We start from the raw sequence: 22733 nt of genomic DNA, 5'->3' as shown, positions 1-22733 counted from the left end.
ATTTATGCATTAATATCGATCTCTTAATGCATTACTAAAAACAACATAATTGCACGAAACTAACATTCTTAATAACTTACATAAATGCATTAACTATGTTAATGCATTTATATAATGCATTATATATGTACATAATGCATTTATGTAAGTTATTAAGAATGTTATTATGTAAGTTATTTTATAATTAAATTATGTAAGTTATTAAGGATGTTAGTTTCGTGCAATTATGTTATTTTTAGTAATGCATTAAGAGATCGATATTAGTTATAAAAGATCAATAACGGAAGAAATTGAGCAATATTAAAGTAGTTCAATTAATTTATAGCACGAATTATATAAAGTGGAATGTCGCTTAACAAGAATAATTCGTTTCAGAACCTTACTCGTTATGCGAAACACTCATTAAGCGAAACAATTTTTTCTCATAGAAATTAATGTACAATATGATAATGGTTCCATCTTGACCCATGTGTTCCCCCACCATTTTCCTTCTTTCCTTTTCTCCTTTTTTTCTTCATTTCTTCCCCTCCCCCACTCCTTTTCTCTTTTCCTTTGTCTCCCCTTTTCTTACTTTCCTCTAGTCTTCCCCCTCCATTATGGGACATGAGCCTGTACATTGGCTCATGTGTATAAAAATTCGTATATACTCAACAAAAAAGTTTACTTACATGTTCTTGCACGAAGGTCTTCAATTATAATTTATTAAATTCGATATAAATATAATGTATCATTTATATATATTATTCATGCGAAATTGCTCTACATTATATATACAAACCAATACTGTAAATGCAGATAATTTCCAACATAGATATAGAAACAAGACCAACGACGCAGCAGCTAGACAAAGAATGGCAACTTTTAACACCAGTTCAGTCTTAATAAATAGTCCCGCATACAGCAAAAAACAAATAGCATAAAACATGTGTGAATATACAAAAGGCAGAAGATTATTCCAATTATTATTAATGTTTTCGAATAATTTCCAAAGTTCGATATGTTTTTCTAGAGTTATTTCAACGTCATCTTTCAGCGAATGGCTGTGCAATTTCAATTGCGACAATTCCTCAGACATCTTGTCAAACCGTTTACCTACAATCACAAATGAAGATGCCCATATCAATATTATATAACATATATGACCGAAACTATAAGCAATTATCAACGTATGAATCACACAAGAAATTAATGCCTCAGTGTCTGTTCCATGTTGTTTCTTTATTTCCATATAAAAAACAAAGTTCAAAACAATAGGAAATACAATTAATATGACTGAAATCGCAATGGTGCATATTTTTGTGTATATGTGTAACTGATTACAAAACTTTAATTCTTCATAGTAACTGCTTTTCAGGCAGTGAAAAGAAACTTTGTTCTTTTTTAATAAAGTATACTGTCCGGCAATGTATTNCCACCATTTTCCTTCTTTCCTTTTCTCCTTTTTTTCTTCATTTCTTCCCCTCCCCCACTCCTTTTCTCTTTTCCTTTGTCTCCCCTTTTCTTACTTTCCTCTAGTCTTCCCCCTCCCCTCCCCTCCCCTCCCCTCCCATCCCCTCCCATCCCCTCCCATCCCCTCCCTTCGCGCCTTATGCTTTCCGGGCTTTGCTGAAAGGCGAGGCCATTACAACTGTCAACTGACAACTGCCATTATAGCAGAGTGCTATCGAAGTCAAAGTGAATGTTGCTTTTAAAGAGATGATCAGAAAATAGCTGGTCACTTAGCAGTGATTATAAATGTAGTTCTTTCATATTTGTTAAATTGGTATTTATAATGAATATTTGTACATTCTGAATCATTAAATATAAAGTTTATCCTGTCACGTGCATTGTAATCTTTTGGTTTTGCTACATGGTTGTTTGTCTTAGTACGTGCATCTGATAATAATCTATTTGTTAATAAATGAAATAAAATTAGAATTGTATTAAATCTAATTTTCTTTATTTTGATCTTTAAAGTCACACCTCATCCTATACAGAGTGATTCAAAAGTTTTTAAACATTTAAAAAATCGATATATTCAGTGAATTTTTATACGAGAGGAAACGAGATTAGCATAGAAAATATATAGAATTAAGCAGGGTTTACTTTCATAAAAGTGTCGAAATTACTTCTAATTAACTCTATTAAGTCAAGTTTTATTACGAATGACAGGACAACCTCATGCAGGTGTCTGCTTTTGAAACTGTCACTATAAAAGATTAGCATTATTCTGATCTGGAAAAACGGCTTTCCTTTATAAACCTTTTCCCTTCGGGTGGGATTAACAATTCTTGGAACCACTGAGAACAAAGAGATGAATGAAGTCCTGATGCTGATGAAAGAGGAGAAAGGACATTCTTTGCCCAGACTTTGAAATGGACAGACATGAGTTGTGTTCCAGGTCGCGTTTGGCAACGACTGGAAAGTACAAGAGATTTTGATGAAAGGATCAGGTTTTATCGTGGTTATGACGAAACAGTGTGGCAATTAAGTGTATACGTTAGGGGCATAAGAATTTTAGAAAGGCTTAGGTGGGGCATAGCACAAAAAAGGTTGGGAAACACTGATCTAGACACTGCACAGCTAGAACTTACAAACTTACCTCAACTCTAGTTGAAACACTGAACGTCAATTCGTTACCGAATGCTTGCATATGTGATTTAGAACTGTACAAACTGGAATTAGAGCTGCACATTTTATGTAGCACTGTACGTTAAAAAAACACAGATCTAAATAAGTAAAGCTGATAGAGAAAAACAGATTTCATATTTGGATTTAGCGACCCAAATATAGCTAAAATCAGTTCTAAAATCCTAGGCATCAAAAAAATTCCTTCTTTGTTGACCTGCGTAATTGGTCACGGGAATATACATCATCAAGTTTTTTCTTCGTAAATCTAATACCTGAGTAGTAATGGTTTGATACATACTGATCGCAAAATTAATTTCAGATGTTGAATAAATTAAAATTACAAATAATTTCTCAAATTAAATTAAGATTGCAAATATAAATTTGTCAAATGGAATTATTTCAGATCACAAAATTAATTTTTCGATTACAGATCTTAATTAAATTAATTTTATTTTAAAAATAAGACAAAGTTTCTGTATTAATTATTAAATGTTTTAATGTCCAATAAAATTAAAAAATGACAATTGTATAATAATTGTATAAAATAATATAACACCAAAACGAAATTATTTCTGAAATTTTTTTACTTTTACATTAATAGATTAACTTAATTTACTATATTTAAGCTTTTCTAGTTTTTTTTCATTCATTTTATCTAAAACATGACATATTCCTGGTCTAATTTCTGATATTTTATAAATTAAGATTAGAAATAATTTGTCGAGTAATAGTTTTATTAACAATAATAAAATTAATTATCCTCTTGATGGATATTTGTCTTAATATTCGGGTACACGACAATTTGAAATAATATAACAATGAATTTATTATGAAAAGATTTTCATTTTTACGTTACAGTTTATTTCAATGTTTCCACTTTTTCCTTCAGTTTATTTGAAGCAAGACATTTCTAACACGTGACAATTTTTAAATTAATTTTTCAGGATATAAATTATTTTCAGATCAGAAATTTCTCGAGTAAATTAAGATTATAAATAATTTTAATAATTAGGAAACTGTTCAATTCATTTCTTACGAAAAGATTTTCATATTTAGAAAACTTCTAAGTTCAATTTATTGCTTCATATAAAATCAATTTGCGATAATAATTTTTACAATTGGATAGCCGATATGGTTGAAAATTATTAATATAGGCTATATTTGCAATTTCATTGTTATATTATTTCAAATTGTCGTGTACCCGAATATTAAGACAAATATCCGTTAAGAAGATAATTAATTCTAGTATTGATAATAAAACTATTACTCGACAAATTATTTCTAATCTTAATTTATAAAACATCAGAAATTAGACCAGGAACATGTCATTTTTTAGATAAAATGAATGAAAAAACTAGAAAAGCTTAAATAAAGTAAATTAATTTAATCTATTAATGTAAAAATAAAAAAAATTTCAGAAATAATTTTGTTTTGGTGTTATATTATTTCATACAATTATTCATACAATTGTTGTGTTTAAAAATAATAATAATAATAACAACAGTAAAAAATAAAATAAATAAAAATAAAACTATAAAAAACATAAAAAATAATAAAACAATAAAAATAAATAAATAAATAAAAATAAAAGTAATAATTTAGTAATTATTCATGCATATAAGTTCAACTTTAGCCCTCTATTTTTATTTTGTTTAGTATAATAGTCTATTTGTACTCAGAGGCTTAATGATACTTCTACTTCTCTATCCCTTCTCGGTATATTACACGCTGTTGTCCCACAGACTACCAAATAGGTAGCCTGTGGGACTATGCACTGGTGAGTCATTCTTGAAACCAAATATACACTCTTGTAACTCTCTTAGTGCTCTTTGAGCAAGAAGAGAGTGTCTCATTAACTGCCAACTTTTACAAAGAAAAAAATATTGTGGTGTTTTAATTTTATTGAATATTAAAACATTTAATAATTAATACAGAAACTTTGCCTTATTGTTAAAATAAAATTAATTTAAATAAGATCTGTGATCAAATAATTGATTTGTGATCTGAAATAATTCCATATGACAAATTTTTATTTGCAATCTTAATTTAATTTGAAAAATTATTTGTAATTTTAATTTATTCAACATCTGAAATTAATTTTGTGATCAGAATGTATTGAACCACTACTACTTACCTGAATAGAAATTAAACATTTCAGCGATTTGTCAAGGCGATGCCATTTGTACTGACTTTATATAAGAAACTGTCCGCTAATTAGATGTTCTTCTTCTTCTTCTTTTCTTTTGTCCCTAGCTAGCGTTTGGTTGGGGGATTCCATTATGCTGCTGTGGGTGTCGCAGGAAGTCGAGCCTTCTCCATAATGCCCTCCAATGCCCTCGATCCATGGCCGCCGCTTTCGCTTGCCTCAGACCAAGCCATTAATTTCTGAGGTCCTCCTCAATCTGTTTTGTCTACGTTTTCTTAGATGCAAAGTGTTGGATTTTCCATAGAGTAGGTCACTGAAAGAGCAGTTGGTATGGTATTCGGTTAGTAATTAAATGTTAGGCACATAAAAAATAGAACTACACGTAGTAAAGTTGTTAGTAAAGTGCTAATCTGCAACCAACTATCCATAGTTTTATTTACTCGGTATTGGAGGAGTATAATGAATTCGTGATAATTTAGGACCCTAAGTAAAAGTTTTTGTGGAAAAAGTAACCTGTTTCCTATGGTTTTCATTTTCATGTATTTTAATAAAATTGCTAAAATTCATTCAAATTGCTGAAAGTAATAATTACTTTCATCAATTTTCTAAACTTTCTATACATAAAATATAAAAACAATATAATTGTCTGTCTTTCAACAAAACATTTCTTCCATAATCACATATACTACAATTTCCATAAATGGCACAATATTTAGACACATTGCTTGACGTTACATAATTTAAAATATTTTTTGTTTCTGCAAAAGGTACATTTATGTTTAAATTACTTTAAATAACAATGCATTTACATATCGAATTTCAGAAAAATTATAAAAGTCTGACATTCCGGCATTTTCGATAATCCAACATCACTCTGTTCACGTAAGTACATAGTTAAAGAATTCTATTCTGTTTAAAATACACGTGATAGAAATTACTATCATTGCTTGTTTTAAATTTAAAAAAAAAACCTGATAAATGTGAACAAAAACAAACAAAAGAAATTAAAGTAGACTTTTCATTGAAATGTAATTACATTTTACACATCATCCAAAAGCTATTTTTAAGTAAAACAGCACTTGATAAGATAATAAATTTGTCTACAAAAGTAAAATATCAATTAAATATTTTAGCTGTAAAAGTAATAATACGAAGTAAATTTACTGATATAACGCCATTAAAATTATATAGTTATAATGTTATTTACTTTAAATAACGATGCATCTACTGTTCCAACTGCTGAAATGTAAAATCACGTTCGTGTGAATTGAGAGAGAAAAATACAAAGTAAGAAAGGAATTTCATTTGTTTGTAAATATCTTCAAGTTTTTCGTTATTAGATTAATTGACAGAAAATTTAATATACATTTGATTTAATTTTTTGAATATAACATGCAAATTTCGTTTCACTAAACTAGTTCTACGAACATAAGATACGATCACTACTGTATTTCAAAATACTTTTGAAGAAAAAAATTATCATACTGTCATTTAATAAATTCAAATTAACAGGCTTAATCAGATTATATTTACAGTAATTTTTATAAGGTAATAATTCACAACTAACGTTATATATCAAATAAATACAAATTCAGAAGAATACTTGTGCATACTTTTATTCTTTGATCCATATCAATTTATATACAGAATGCAACACTTTAACACATCAAGTGGAATAACTATAATGGTAATCATCCCACAAAAAATCATTAAACCAAAAATATTACACTTTAAATGACCCTTAACATGCGGCTATTTTCTCAAAAAAGGCTTGTGCTACACATCGAAATAGAACATTTTAGTTTAATGATTTTTACGCACGATGCGTATTTTTCGAGATATTACACTGGATCAATTACAAGTGCACACATTTAAACACTTGTAGCTGTTACAACAAACACACACAGTATTCAATTGTTTCTTATTGTCCTGAAGTGAGTCTACCATATATATTTTCAATTTACACAACAATAGAAGTACAGTAGACCCTCCTATAACACGGGTTCCTATAGTTCGGATTCCTATATGACGGCGAAAAAATTGCGACGGTATCCGTACAAACGTGCTAAAAAACTCCTATAATTCGGTAAAACGTCATCCAGCAGACGAACTACTTTCCGCCGTCCAGCGCCACGCTACGGAGAGTTTAGGCGAGTAAGTTGAGTTTACTATCGTCTGTACAGTATGTAAATTAGGTACCGTAAGTATAATACAGTACTGTAAATTTATACATTTCTTCTGAAAGAAACATTTCTTATTCAACGGCCATAAATATTATTTATATTAATAATGTCTTCAAAGTTCAACGAAGTTTTCGCAGAAAAATAACTTATCAGAAATCACGCCCGCCGTTTGGTGCGCTGCTCCGCGTCGAAAACAAGGTTAAGCAATGGCGTTGTCGAACGATGCACACTCGGTAAGTAATCCTATAATTTTTTGTTTATAGCATAGTTAATACGGATTATTTTCGAAAAAATTATACGTGTTTTGGAAACGTTGGGTCGAATTAGTCTAGATTCGATTAATTTTATGGAAGAAAACCTTTCAAACAGCCGTAGTCCGTAAATATCATACGTGTCGGTCTGTGATTGGCAAAGTCTCCTAAAACATCAATTTCATAAAAAAACAGAACGTATCTACCGTGTTATAGGGGGGTCGACTGTACTAGTAAGGACGAGATTGGAGGAAAGCGTGAAAAATTTGATAATTGCTGTATTTATATTTTGTATTTACATGAAATAAGAGCTAACTAGAGTTTGTTCTGATTACATTAGAAAGTGTCCTACTCTCTTGTATTCACGTGTACATAGTATAAGCATATTGATTGTACATCAAGTTCATGACAATTTTCATCTAGATTCACAGACAAATCATGTTGCTAATCTATGACTTTTCGGAGACAAGTGCAGTCGATGCAAAACGCAGGAAAACTATCCTGCAGTTATTTGATCTATGATTCAATTATTTCAAACGAATTTAACGTTGCAATTCAAATATTGATACAATATGTATTATTTCCATAATATAACAAACAATTAATGTATAAAGTAGTTTTTGGACATTTCTTCAATTTACGATATTTACTTAGGGATATGTGCATATCTCTCCCTAACTATAATATAAATGTGAATATTCAAATTTCTCTTCGTGCGCATTATTATGGTGTGATGAATTAACGGTCAGGTGTGTTTTGTTTAAAACCATCAGAAAACAGTCTGTTAATATTTAGATTATTTCTGCATTTTCCTTCTCTTCGTAGAACACCACCAATTTCAATTAACGAAGATAATACAGAATACAATCCACTTATTACCTGAAAATGAAAATATACTTTTCTCTTTTTAGAAAGAAACAATCTAAAGTACATGACTTACCCTTATCACAAAGTGTCTTCTGATATAAAAGAAGCCACCCATTGAGATTCCTAAGGGAATTTTTCCAAATCTCTTCATAAAATCGATTATCTAATTACATGAAAAATCTATAATTAATCTCAACAGATAATAGTAGTAAGTTAAAAATAGATAATTGTAAAAATAAATACAGAAATTAATTTTACCTTAAACTTAAATTCTGCAGATAAATTTTCAGTACCAATTATTCCGATAGAAATGAAGTTGTCATACATCTATAATTTAAAAAAGTATTCAAATTCGATCAATGAAAAGTGATGACATAATTAAACTTTAATTAAACTTAAATTCGCTCATTTCATAGTTTTTCGTATATACTATTGAACACTACTTCGGTTATTATTTATGCCTATTGCCAATTTATCACATGAATTTCACATACGCAATAAAGTAAAATTTAACCGTTTAATAATATCGATTCAATTCATAATTGAACACCTTAGGGCAAGAAAATGATTTCAAATCTCTGGAACATTTTTCAAAACTTTCGAATACCTCTGAATTTTAACACAGACCAGGAGTGATTAATGCTATTATAAGTTGATAGACTCATTGACTCATTAGGTTGATAGACTCAATGAGTCTATCATGTTATGGGACATAAGCCTGTAAACAGGTATAAGTATAAAAATTCAAACATCTTCAACAATGTGAACTCACATGTTCTTGCACGAAGGTCTTCAATTATAATTTATTAAATTCGATATAAATATAATGTATCATTTATATATATTATTCATGCGAAATTGCTCTACATTATATATACAAACCAATACTGTAAATGCAGATAATTTCCAACATAGATATAGAAACAAGACCAACGACGCAGCAGCTAGACAAAGAATGGCAACTTTTAACACCAGTTCAGTCTTAATAAATAGTCCCGNGTGTTTGTATGCGGTAGTAGCCCCAAGTCTCCATTCGTGCACCAGGGGGGTTGTGTCTCGATAGCTATAAGGGTGCAGGAGATATGAGGCTAAAAGTGGTTGAAAGTGGCTTTCTATTTCAAATGTTTTGTTCGAATTTGTTCGAATTTGTTCGAACAAATTCGAGCAATATTCGAATTAAATTCGAACATAAAATTCGAATGTTGGTTCGATTACATGACGATCGTAAACGTTCCAGAAACGTTGAAAATAGTTCGTTTGACTGGACGTGAACAGAAGACGTTTAGAAATAGAATCGGGACCAGGAAGTGTTAATATAAAGCGGCATGCAAGATTTACAGGCGGTTTTTGCCCATTTGCGGGAAATCGAACATATTTTTATGCGCATGTAGAAATTCTCTGGAAACGGCTGGAAACAGGAGACCTAATTCTTGCATTTTGTGAAAACGGATAAGATTGGCTATAATGTAATTATCTTAATTTTCACTATCGTTACTTTTTGCCCACAAATAAAAACCTAGCGTAGCGGGTCCTTGCAGCTAGATTCTAAATTACTTAGAAAAACAAAAACTATATTACATACAAATGTACGAACAAATAAAAACCCAGCGAAGCAAGTCCTTGCAGCTAGTAAATATATAAATTTATATATACAAACCAATACTGTAAATGCAGATAATTTCCAACATAGATATAGAAACAAGACCAACGACGCAGCAGCTAGACAAAGAATGGCAACTTTTAACACCAGTTCAGTCTTAATAAATAGTCCCGTGTATAGCAGAAAACAAATTGCATAAAACATGTGTGAATATACAAAAGGCAGAAGATTATTCCAGTTATTATTAATGTTTTCGAATAATTCCCAAAGTTCGATATTTTTTTCTAGAGTTACTTCAACGTCATCTTTTAGCGAATGGCTGTGCAATTTCAATTGGGACAATTCCTCAGACATCTTGTCAAACCTTTTACCTACAACAACAAATGCAGATGTCCATATTAATATTATATAACTTAGGTGACCGAAACCATAAGCACTTAACAACGTATGAAACACACAAGAAATTAATGCCTCCGTGTCTGTTCCATGTTGTTTCTTTATTTCCATATAATAAACAAAGTTCAAAACACTAGGGAATACAATTAATATCACTGAAAACGCAATGGTGCATATTTTTGTGTATATGTGTAACTGATTACAAAACTTTAATTCTTCATAGTAAGTGCTTTTCACACAGTGAATAGAAATTTTGTTTTTCTTCAATATAGTATACTGTCCGGCAATGTATTCCGTAAAATACCAGTAGATTATTGCAGCTTCTAATACATAGTCGTTATATATGTTGAGAAAACGTAAAGCATAAATATTGAAATCATATATTCTGAATAAATGGAGAACAGCGGCAATCCAGAGAAAGACTTCAATCAAACTCATATAAATTATGTACAGAAATGAGGAAACTGTTTTGCCCTTTTCTTTACCAATGCATTCACACGGAATGCATACGTCTAAACCAAATACTTTAGCGCAATTTAATACTGGATATAATACGTACGCCAGACAAGAACATTCATACGTTCTTGGAGGCATTCTTAATGAATCTTACGTTTATATAAATAATATTATCACAGATTAAGTTTTATCTTCGATCAAGTTTTGATTTTAACGTAAAAATTGCCTTCTTCATCAAGCAAAGTATCTGAATAAAGTTCTAATGAAATGCATGCACGTGCGATACTGCAGCTAGTATTGAATGTGTGGAATGTTCGTCCAACTTAAACGTTTTAAAAAACTAATTCACGATAAAATGCAAAGCTAATTTACTTGAAATTGCTTCGTCTAATTAATTAGCTTACTGTCATAAATTTTGTAGGTTAACATTAATAATAATCAATAAAATTTTATTATATCTTGAGTTACACGTGTAAAGTACATTTAATAGCTATTGTTTGTTGATATGAAGTATTGGGAACATTATAATTTACATAACTGACACCGGTTATATTCACGTGTTCAAACCTATCTAGGGGCCAGTTTTCTGTGCAAAATCATCCGGGGATGATGACACATGGCCGATGGATTACGTCACTATATTTATTTGTCACTATAGCTCTTTATTATGGGGAGACTTCCCCAAAACAAATAACTCATACATTACCGACACTTACATAAATGCATTAACCAAGAATGTGAATTGCATGCATTTATGTTATTTCTGGTGATGCATTAAGCGATCGATATTATTTATAAGAGATCAATAACGACAGAAATTGAGCAATATTAAAGTAGTTCAATTAATTTGTAGTATGACTTATATAGAGTGGAACGTCGCTTAACGAGAATAATTTGTTCCAGAACCTTACTCGTTATGCGAAACACTCGTTACGCAAAACAATTTTTCCCATAGAAATTAATGTATAATATGATAATGCGTTCCATACCGACAAAAATACTAAAATCAAATACCGTATTTATTTGCGTATAAGACAAGGTTTTTATTTATTTTTCACTGCTTCAAAAACCTACATCGTCTATACGCTCGAGCGAAGGATCCTTTGCGTTTTTGAAATAACTTTTGTAAACCTTGTATAGTTCATGCTGCCATTATAGCACTGTTCTTCTCATAACACGTTTTGTAAGGGCCTTACTCCAAGTGTATTCAGCCATTAGTACGGCACTGTAAACTGTCATGTATTCATGATTATTTTGTATATACCCGTATGTCGTATTGCTATCTAGCAACATAGCAGCAGTGATTATGTATGTCGTTTGTGTTAAATTAATGGCCACACCTCGTCCTATACAAAATGATTCAAAAGTCTTTAAACATTTAAAATATCGATATATTCAGTAAATTTTTTTACGAGAGGAAACGAGATTAGCATAGAAACTATATAGAATTACATAGGGTTTACTTCCATAAAAGTGTCGAAATTACTTCTAATTAACTCTATCAAGTTAAGTTTTACCACAAATGACAGGACGACATGTAGGTGTCTGCTTTTGAAACTGTCACTATAAAAGATTAGCATTACTCTGACCTGGAGGAATGGCAAGCGTTAAATGTTGTGACATTCATACAGCATGGAGCACACATAATCTTAGCTTGCTTATTCTATGGAACAACTGTTACTATCATTACTGGATAGAATGAGTGGTAAGCTATTACTTTCAGACTGAACCGCCGGCCACCTAGGTCTCCAGACCTAATGCCCTACGATTTTCAGTTACCTGTCAACCTGACGTAATGGGTTTACAGAGATCGCTCAGAATCATTGGCAATGCTAAAAGACATCAATGATACTTTGAAAAATACTGTTTTATGCTTCCCATAAGTATGTTACTCATGTTTGTGCTCGATAACAATATACACTACATTGGCATTTGCTATGCTGCAGTTTTTACAGTGTTATGGATCAAAACGTGATTTTATTCATTTCCGTGCTAATCGCGTAACCATAATCGAAAAATTCACTGTAATAATGATTTTCCAAATCTAACTTTCGAATTATTCTATTTTGATTTGAACCAATCCGTGGCCAACTGGATAAAATTTTTTAACACTAATAATTTCAACACGCAATATGCTCGATCCATGGCCGCCGCTTTCGCCTGCCTCAGATCAAGCCGTTAATTCCTCAGGTCGTCCTCAACCTGTTTGGTCCACGTTTCTTAGGTGCGAAGTGTTGGATTTTCCACAGAGTAGGTCGCTGTCGAAAGAGCAGTTGGTGGGGTATTCGGTTAATAATTAGATGTTAGACACATAAAGAACTACACGTAACTACCTTGTTAGTAAAGCGTTAATTCGCAACCAACTATCCATAGTTTTATTTACTCGGTATTGGAGGAGTATAATGAATTCGTGATAATTTAGGGCCCTAAGTATAAGTTTTTGGTGGAAAAGGTATCTTGTTTGCTATTTTTCTCATTTTGATGTATTTTAATAAAATTGTTAAAATTCATTCAAATTGCTAAAAGTAATAATTAATTTCATGAATTTCCTAAATGTTCTATACATAAAATATAAAAACAATATGCTTGTTTGTCTTTCAACAAAACATTTATTCCATAATCATATATACTACAATTTCCATAAATGGCACAATATTTAGACACGTTGCTTGACGTTACATAATTTAAAATATTTTTTGTTTCTGCAAAAGGTACATTTATGTTTAAATTACTTTAAATAATAATACATTTACTTATCGAATTTCACAAAAATTATAAAAGTCTGACGTTCCGGTATTTTCGATAATCCGGCATCACTCTGTTCACGTAAGTACAAAGTTAACGAATTCTATTCTGTTTAAAATACACGTGATAGAAATTACTATCATTGCTTGTTCTAAATTTAAAAAGGAAATTTGATAAAAGTGAAAAAAACAAACAAAAGAAATTAAAATAGACTTTTCATTGAAATGTAATAACATTTTACATCCTCCAAAAGCTATTTTTATGTAAAACAGCACTTGATAAGATATTAAATTTCTCTACAAAAGTAAAATATCAATTGAATATTTTGGCTGTAAAAATAGTAATACGAAGTAAATTTGCTGATATAACGCCATAAAAAGTATGTAGTTATAATGTAGATTACTTTAAATAACGATGCACTTACTGTTTCAACTGCTGAAATGTAAAATCACGTTCGTGTGAATTGAGAGAGAAATTCAGTGAGAAGGGAATTTCATTTGTTTGTAAGTATCTTCAGGTTTTTCGTTATTAGATTAATTGATAGAAAATTTAATTTACGTATACAGTAGAACCTGTGCAAAATTCGGCACAATGCGATTTCGGTGCCGAATTATTTTCCAAAAAACTATTCACGCAGGTTTCCATTCTTAAAAAAAGTTGTTGAAATACTAAAACTTTACAGAATATAAATTGAAAATGTTAATATTTCCTTAATTTTTGTTCAAAGATTCTTTAATTTCATTAAAATACTGTAACTGTTATATTCTTCAGAGTTAACTTTGTTACAACTCAAAGTCTGATTATCATTAGTTCTTAATCGAGTGCTCTGTTTGAGGACAGTCTCCGACGACAGAAATGTTCATTGGACTAGTAGATTCAACTTAATTTAAATGATAAAATAACTTTCATTACCTAATATAATATAAATAATTATTTTCTATTTTGGTTTTATTTAATAGATACCTTCTTTTTAAGACCTTTACTATGCAATAATGAGTTTTTAAATATAAAACTGCTTATTAAATGCAGAGTATATCGATATCAATTCTAAACTTATGTCAGAATTTTTAGAAATATTGCTTTATTGTATACAAAATATATAAAATATACTTTATTTTCTTCCTAGGTATTTCCATTCTGTGAAGTTTATTAAAGATTACAATGAAGCATATATGTGCAACTTGTCATAAGAGCTATTCTCATAAATACTATTTCAACGTACATCTTAGAACTCATACAGGAGAAAAGCCATACGAGTGTTCAACCTGCCAAAAGAGCTTTCATTGTAAAAAACACTTGGACGAACATGTTATCATTCATACTGGAGAAAAGTCACACATATGCGAAAATTGTGATAAGAGTTTTTCTTCTAAACGTGGCTTAAATTTGCATCTTAGAGTTCACACGGGAGAAAAACCATACCAGTGTGATATATGTGACGTAAGATTCAGGTATAGCAGCAATTTACGAAGACACGAGACGACACATTCAACTATAAAACCTTTTGCCTGTTCTATGTGCAATTATCGCTGCAAGTCAAAGTATGCTTTGAAGAAACATTCTGCTTCCCATAGTAAAAAGCAGTTGTTTTCATCTGATAAATGTAACAATCAGTTTTATTCTGAACCAGAATTCAATGCTCATAAAAAAACACATACTGATCAGATCTCATTTATTTGTGGTATGTGTCAACAAGTATTTTCTGAGAACAATTCTTTAGACAAACAGAAGAGAATTCAGCTGCCAGTGGAAAATGCGCCTTATCAATGCAATCAATGCGGATTAACATATTCTGAGAGAGTTGATCTGGAAGTCCATAATCTGATACATTCTATTAATGAGTTACATAATTACGACTACATAAACTATGAGATAGATGATACTGATATTACAGATTTTTAAAATTTTAAATTAAACGTTAGACTATTTGTAAGTAATAAACATTATCGCATTTTAATTTAGACACGTAATAAAATTAATAAGACAATGAAAAGCGCTCGTTGAATTAAATTGCGCCTACATCCAGAAGTAATAAAACAAAAATTGACACTCGCCTTACTATTTTCACTTTGTGCTAATACTTACCACACTCAGATTAGTATATTTTCTATAATCTCTTTTCTTCCAGTGTCAAGTACTGGATAATTAACTTTCATTATTGGCGTGATTGCTCAAGCTTTCTTACACGCTAAGCCAGATTTCTAGGTGGGCTTTCTAGGAACTTATCCAATACCCGCCACAAGAAATGCATGTACAAAATGAAGTTACAGTGGCCCTACGTAAATAAATATAACCCTGTTTTGACGTGTTCGAAAAGAACAAGAAAATGTGTAAAAGACTCTTATTGTTGAAATTACTATATACAAAACACAACACTTATTTAACTCATATCAGAAGATTTCTTTGAAGAAGTTGTATGCCATCCAATACAGTTGCAGCAGTTTCAATGTCAAGTTCAACTCGATCTTTCAATGTTTATTTTCGGAAAGACGGTGATTGTATATGATAAGTTATCTGTACTCGTACGCATAATGAAGTATGTTGGCAGATTTTTTTTGATTTTTATTTTCGGCTCCTTGCTACTTTTCGGGCTTAGGACCAGAAAGTGATACAAAAGCTTTTGTCCACTTCTATAATAGTTTTCTGCCTGTTCATAGTTCTACCAGTAAACTGGCATTAAATGAAATGATTTAGGCGATTTTTTTTAGATATATGACATCTGTATAACAATACAAAAAAAATTTTCTGCGTATCTTCCTTTGGAGTTCCTTTGGAATTTGGAATCACACTTCCAGGGTCAACTGCCATGGAGGGATGCCTCTACGGAGGACTTGCAAGAAAAAGTGTCCCTATTTAGATGATTGACACAATAACAAAAACGCCACGTGGCCAGCCTATGAGGAGAAAACTATTGCTGTTTGTATAAATATATAATAAATACAACTAATCCGATAATTATTTCAAGTACTAAACGAACTGCCAGATTCTTTATCGGGCTATAAGAGTAAATAATTCCTAAGCAATTTGGCAGAATATGAGTCGACAGAGCGCCATTTCTTCTAAAATATAATAACTATAAATAAATAAGTAGATTTAATTTAATTTTAGAATAGTCTGAGAGAAAAACATCCGCACTTGTGTATCGCTCCGGGACAATCTTTTCTACCAGTATATTCTAAAATTAAATAAAATGAATGTATTAATAATTATTATATTTAACAAGAGATGGCGGATGCTTACTTCCTGACAAGTTGCTTAATAATTATTTAACCTTATAATCCAATGATAGAGCTAAATGTTTGTTTGGTGCTTGTATGAACATTGGAATAATTTAATTCTAAGTACAGTAGATCCCCCTATAAGACTGATTCCTATAATTACGATTCCTATAAGACGGCGAAAAAATTGTGGCGGTATCCGTACACAACAGTGAAAAAACTCCTATAATTACGTAAAACGTCATCGGGCAGCCGAATTATTTTCCCGCCGTCCAGCGCCACGCTACGGACAGTTTAGGCGGGGTAAATTGAGTTTAGTTTCGTCTGTACATATAATTATATATAAATTATATATAAATTAGGTACTGTATATATAATTATATATTAACATAATTTATTGTAACTTTATTATAATTATATATATGCTTTCCGCTGCCTGGCAACACGCTACGGAGATTTTAGGCTAGTAAGTTGAGTTTATTATCGTCTGTACAGTATGTAAATTAGGTACCGTAAGTCTAATACAGCAGTAATTTTATACATTTCTTGTGAAAGAAACATTTCTTATTCAACGGCGATTAAAATTATTTATATTAATGATGTCTCCAAAGTTCAGCGAAGTTTTCGCAGAAAATAACATCAGAAATCGCGGTCGCGGTTTGCTGAGCTGTTCCGCGACGAAAACAAGCTTGAGCAACGGCGATGTCGAACGGTGCACACTCGGTAAGTAATCCTACAATTTTTTGTTTATAGCCTAGTTTATACGGATTATTTCCAAAAAATATATACGTATTTTGGAAATGTTGAGTCGGATTAGTCTAGAATCGATTAATTTTATGGAAGAAAACCTTTCAAACAGCCGTAGTCCGTAAACTTTACACTTGTCGGGCTGTGATTGGCTGTGATTCCTACAAAATCGGATTCATAAAGAACGGAACGTATCTACCGTCTTATAGGGGGATCTACTGTAATCACTTTAAATATCTCGGTTCTCTGATCTCTGCACACAGCAACTTGCGCCATGAGGCTGTCGCACGTGTCAACGCCGCCTGGCTGAAATGGCGCTGAATAACCGGCGTGCTATGCGACCGACTCAAGTCGAAAATTTATCTAAGCGTCGTCCGGCTGTTGTGCTGTTCGGCGCCGAATGCAGGCCAATCAACTATGAAAGTCGTCGACCGCCGCCGGTTTGCTACTATGGAGACTAGGATGCTACGTTGGATGAGTGGCATTACCAGACTCAACCAAGTACCCAACGTTAACATCAGAACCTGGTATGGCGTCGCTGAGATCAGTGAGAATGCGCGCAAGTGTTGCCTCCGCCTCTATGGCCACACGCTGTGCTCTGACGCCGATCTTATCATCTCCATGGGCGTACATTTAGTGGTACCTGGGTCCCATTCCTGTTACTGAGGCTCATAACTACAATTGGCTTCTCCAAAACCTTAACTGCCTCCTCAGGCACAAAAACAAATATGGTGACCTTACCCACCTCTTTGCTATGTACTTCAAATGGACATCTCTACCAGCTTACTCTTAGTGTCATGCCACTGTTTTCATTGTACATTCGTGCTCTATATGTTTGTATACACGCGTTTTGTTTGTATGTACTGATGCACTCCTTTGCATCAGTCTTGTTCATGCTCCACGTTGAAGCACGATTTTGTTCATTCTATTATTTTGTACTATTCTCATTGTAACCCATCAAGTTCTGTTAATTTTATTCTCCTGTACGCGATTCTACCTGGCTATGTTCTACGGCACCAGATGTGTACCATTGGTATGTTATAAATAAAATAAACTGAACTGAACTGAATTGGGTACCGACCGAAGAGCCTCCAGGAGCAGTATTCGCCTGATACGCTGCAACACGACCTGCGACGTGGGCCTACATCCAGTTCAGGACCATGATTGTGTCAAATGGCGATTTAGAATAAAATCCAGGTGTACTGACCGTGTCGTCAAACGGAACTAACGCCGAATAAGAAGAAGAAAAAGAATAAGTAAACAAGTGACATCGTTTATTGGGCTGCAGTTTGAAAAAATTGTAGAGCTATAAATTTCCCCTTTCGTCTGACTGCCTGTTTTACCTTAGTATCGAGAATGGAATTAGACACACGAAAGATTAGACCACCTGTAGAAACCACAGAAGCAGGAGGTCCAGATTAACTATATACGAACTTTCGATGCAAACCGGAAGTCACGTTATTTCAATTAAAATCGTTTCTTCTAAAGGGTGTTAGAAAGATGACCGGCAGAGCTCTATTGTTAAACGTAAGATATGATGTACAGGGGCAAGCCACTACTAATTTGAGGTGGAAAGCATATATTTAAGTTAAATAAATTAAAAAATAAGACTAAAAATTGCAGTCTGGCATCTTGTAAGACTCATAAATTCATTGTGAAATAAGCATATTATTTTTATACCACTATTCTATCGTAGAAATTAACAAAAGCACGAAAATATATTATATTTTATTATAGAAAATTATTGAAATATTGATAAACACCTTTACAAACATTTTTAAATTGCTCTTTACAATTTATACTCCTGTTAGAAATGGCAAGTCATCTACAACACAATACACACGCACATACATGTGTTAAATTTAATTTTATAACAAGTAATACATCACAGTGAAGCCTCGTTTAACGAACAATTCGCATAACGAGCAAAACAAATTGTAAAAAATGACTTGGATAGCGAACGACGAGGAAAAGGAAAGTCCCAGATTGTGCCCATGCTCCATTAGTCTGTGTTTAGCACTCGTTCTACTAGCATCTTAAGTGTCCCTTGTGATCACACATTTTTTCCAAACTTGTGTACATACATATTACGAATAAACATCAACAACCATAGCCCGTTATATAATCAACACGCCACACCATATGCCAAATTTTTGGGCTATATGCAGGCATATACAGGCTATAATTATATATTAGAAATTAATTGACTATAGTTAGGCAGTTATGCTGCCATCTCGTATTACAGTAAATTTAATCACCAATTTCAAATTAAATTTCGATATTTAATTTAAGAAACGTAATTTAACCAATCAATAGATTGGCTAGCTGAACTCAGTCCTATATATTGTGCCACTTCTGTGACAAAATCCTGAGATGTATTAAATCAAATTTAAATGGCATATAATGCGCATTGGTTTGGTATTTACTTTATATACCTGAAAAGAACGAGAATTATGTATTTTTCGTATCAATAATTATATAGAAAATAGTACTGTATTTACTTGACCGTAGCATTTGTAAATTTATTTCTTCTCTTCTTTATCCAATAGATATGCAATAAAATCGAAACAGTAATGATCACTATTAGAAGAACAGCAGAAGACACACCAAATACGATTTTAATCCTCGTTTCTTTATGAACAGAATCTGTCATAGAGTAAAGAATTTTTATTAGACAAAATTCACAAATATCAGTTATCATTTTCTTATTGATTAATAACTTTAAGTACATATTAATTCGTAATCATTTTCAGCAATAACTTTCTTTTGCACAAAATCCTTGCACAAAAGTTTGTGATTTATATTTGATGCATCACCATACAAAAGCTTGAACTTTAAATAAAATGGAGTTTACTAGGTTTAACGTAACGTAAAAGTAATGTATAATACTATGATGTCTATTTTTATGTTTTTCATGTTTGTGTACATGAATTTGTTAACTTAAATGGAGATGACAATCACATCCCACACGGCAATGAAAATTTAAAAAATACAATACATCTGACATAGAAGTAAATAACCAATTCATTGTTGTAAATGCCTTAAGCAATCATAAACATTGTGCGCCATATTAAGTAAAGACAGTGCTGTAGTAGCTGAACGGCAAAACCACTCAAGACGTTTATGATAAAAGTTCTTCTGAAACCCCCAAACTGATCGGTGCAGGCATGATTAGATTTCACAATTAAAGGCAATGTTGAAGATCAATGTGAGTCGTGGAAGATAAAGAACGTTCTGCGAAATAAGTAATTATATTCTCTCCAATCGTATTGATATATCAGATGGCAACATACTCTTATGTGTAATATAAAAACAAATTACTTGCAACAGTCAGTGGCAGTTGCAAGAGGTTGCATGCTCCGGTATAGGAATTCATTAAGCTACATAAAGGTTTTAATTTTGGACATCTGAGACTTCACTTTAATTATTTTAAATAAATTATTAAATTCATGGTAAAAAGTTACCTGTATGAAATTCCATCGGAATCCTGTAAAGTTTTTTTCTTAATTTCAAAAGAAAACAAAGGATTGATGGAGTAAACTAATTAAACATATGGCCGATATGCCTAGAAGAAGAACTTTCTATTGGAAACTGATTCCTACTTAGTTATTACAGAGTATCATATGTTAGACGAAGAACACGCATAAACAACGTAGCCAGCGTATTGGCAATTTGCAAATCTAAAATAAATGATTAACGTGTCAGCCTATCGCTCTGTGCGACCAGGATCGAATTTACAGCAGTCACTTTCAAGGAAATTTTGAATGCTTATCTCCTATACGTCAGATCTAAAGTGTCATTACCTTGTGAGCCTGGCCCAACCCATAATAACTATCATTGAAATACAATTTCAGTAATAACAAAATAAACATTCCAAAACACAAACTAAAATAACGAAAGTACAGTATAACCATAAAGATTTTCACGCAAGAAATAAACATTTTTTTCTCTAAAACAAACCGTTTAGCTCTAAAATCATAAATAGTACATCATAAAATTTACTTTCGATACTAATATAAAAGAAAAAGTCGATATGTTACACACACAAAAAGTACTTACCAAGGCATATTCCAGTAATGGCAGAACATGTCTCGCCTCTACAATTGCATATATTTTTACAATTTTCTCCCCAATATCCGAATTCACACGGTTCATCACATTGCACACCTACCAATAAATTACTTATTAAATATATTCGTCAGTAACAATGATCGAAATTGTTTCTTCTTACCTCTCCATCCAGGCTTACATTCACATTGTCCATTTAAGTGATCACAATATCTCGAATTATTTACATTACAATTACATAACGGATTACAATCAAAATCCAAAATCTGAAATCAAAACTAAAGATTGTTACTCCACTAATTAAGTTAAATGCTAAGAAATTTTGAAATATAAAAATCTTTTCTTNACACCTGTTATATGATCACACTGAACTGTGCTGTTTCTTCTACAGTTACATGCTCGTGCACAATTTTTTCCATACTTCCAATCCTAGGTTGATATAATAATAGGTTAGTGAAAGCATACACTGTCAACTCAATAACCTCAGTTGTGTTTTGGAATTTTTGCATAAAGCATAAATGAGATTGCTCCTCTGTCATCCTAATATGTTTTAATAGTTACAAATATAATAGAAATTGAATATTAGGTCAGAAATATAGCCTTACCTCGCAAGTATTTTCACAGCTTTTCCCAATATATCCAGGCTCACAGTTGCAAACACCTGTTATATGATCACACTGAACTGTGCTGTTTCTTCTACAGTTACATGCTCGTGCACAATTTTTTCCATACTTCCAATCCTAGGTTGATATAATAATAGGTTAGTGAAAGCATACACTGTCAACTCAATAACCTCAGTTGTGTTTTGGAATTTTTGCATAAAGCATAAATGAGATTGCTCCTCTGTCATCCTAATATGTTTTAATAGTTACAAATATAATAGAAATTGAATATTAGGTCAGAAATATAGCCTTACCTCGCAAGTATTTTCACAGCTTTTCCCAATATATCCAGGCTCACAGTTGCAAACACCTGTTATATGATCACACTGAACTGTGCTGTTTCTTCTACAGTTACATGCTTGTGCACAATTTTTCCCGTACTTCCAATCCTAGAGAAATGCATTATTGTATAAATTTGTGTGTAAATATTCACATTGTAAAGTGATGAATCATGTTCGTGTATTCGTACAGAATTTATGATTAGGACTGTAAACATGAATACTGTATGTATATATAAATACTAGCTGCAACGACCCGCTTCGCTGGGTTTTTATTTGTTCGTACATTTGTATGTAATATAGTTTTTGTTTTTTATATAGGGGAGGCCGGGGCAACTTCGGCATGCGGGGCAAGTTTGTCAAGCGCTTTTTTTTAAAAACAAATTAAAAGGAGACTTTGGTTATAGGTTAGGCAGTTGAGTTTTATTGGTGGCTTGTTGAGTGTAGTGTTTTTATTGTTCTCCAACAAGCGTAGTTGAATTATCAAGCAAATTTTCATTTTCGTT

At 31.9% G+C, this 22733-nt stretch overlaps 2 protein-coding genes and 1 long non-coding RNA gene across 4 annotated transcripts in view; 1 reads left to right on the top strand and 2 right to left on the bottom strand.

Annotated features, from left to right (window-relative positions):
* Window positions 1-13309: 13309 nt before the first annotated feature.
* LOC111629092 (oocyte zinc finger protein XlCOF15-like) lies at window positions 13310-15912 on the top strand. 2 transcript variants are annotated; one of them, XM_023372965.1, is made up of 2 exons: window positions 13310-13335; window positions 14381-15912. In XM_023372965.1, the coding sequence occupies exon 2, from the start codon at window positions 14416-14418 to the stop codon at window positions 15154-15156; it is 741 nt and encodes a 246-aa protein (XP_023228733.1). In that variant the 5' UTR covers window positions 13310-13335; window positions 14381-14415; the 3' UTR covers window positions 15157-15912. The 2 variants fall into 2 exon arrangements, with proteins under 2 accessions (XP_023228733.1, XP_023228728.1); XM_023372960.1 differs by lacking the exon at window positions 13310-13335 and adding an exon at window positions 13629-13757.
* A 3214-nt stretch (window positions 15913-19126) lies between these two features.
* On the bottom strand, window positions 19127-21547 carry LOC111629085. Its single transcript, XR_002757276.1, has 4 exons — window positions 21451-21547; window positions 21279-21386; window positions 19721-19865; window positions 19127-19654 (listed from the first exon to the last, which is right to left on the bottom strand). It is a non-coding gene; the product is annotated as an uncharacterized LOC111629085 (long non-coding RNA).
* Window positions 21548-21599: 52 nt separating this feature from the next.
* Window positions 21600-22733, bottom strand: part of LOC111629028 (multiple epidermal growth factor-like domains protein 10) — a 4395-nt gene continuing 3261 nt past the window's right edge. The window contains exons 6-8 of the mRNA XM_023372898.1: window positions 22204-22338; window positions 21893-22027; window positions 21600-21716 (exon numbers count right to left, since the gene is read on the bottom strand). Coding sequence (XP_023228666.1) covers window positions 21600-21716; window positions 21893-22027; window positions 22204-22338 — 387 coding nt within the window. The remainder of the gene's footprint in view (window positions 21717-21892; window positions 22028-22203; window positions 22339-22733) is intronic.

The sequence above is a fragment of the Centruroides sculpturatus genome, unplaced genomic scaffold (genome assembly GCF_000671375.1).
Source record: "Centruroides sculpturatus isolate CEXI.00-Female unplaced genomic scaffold, Cexi_2.0 scaffold51, whole genome shotgun sequence".
NCBI lineage: Eukaryota > Metazoa > Arthropoda > Arachnida > Scorpiones > Buthidae > Centruroides > Centruroides sculpturatus.
The sequence above is the reverse complement of the archived record's forward strand: the minus strand, read 5'-3'. Positions and strand labels throughout refer to the sequence as shown.

Bases quoted from the DNA above. Each gene is read 5' to 3' on its own strand.
- LOC111629092 (XM_023372965.1), top strand. From the start codon at position 14,416: ATGAAGCATATATGTGCAACTTGTCATAAGAGCTATTCTCATAAATAC.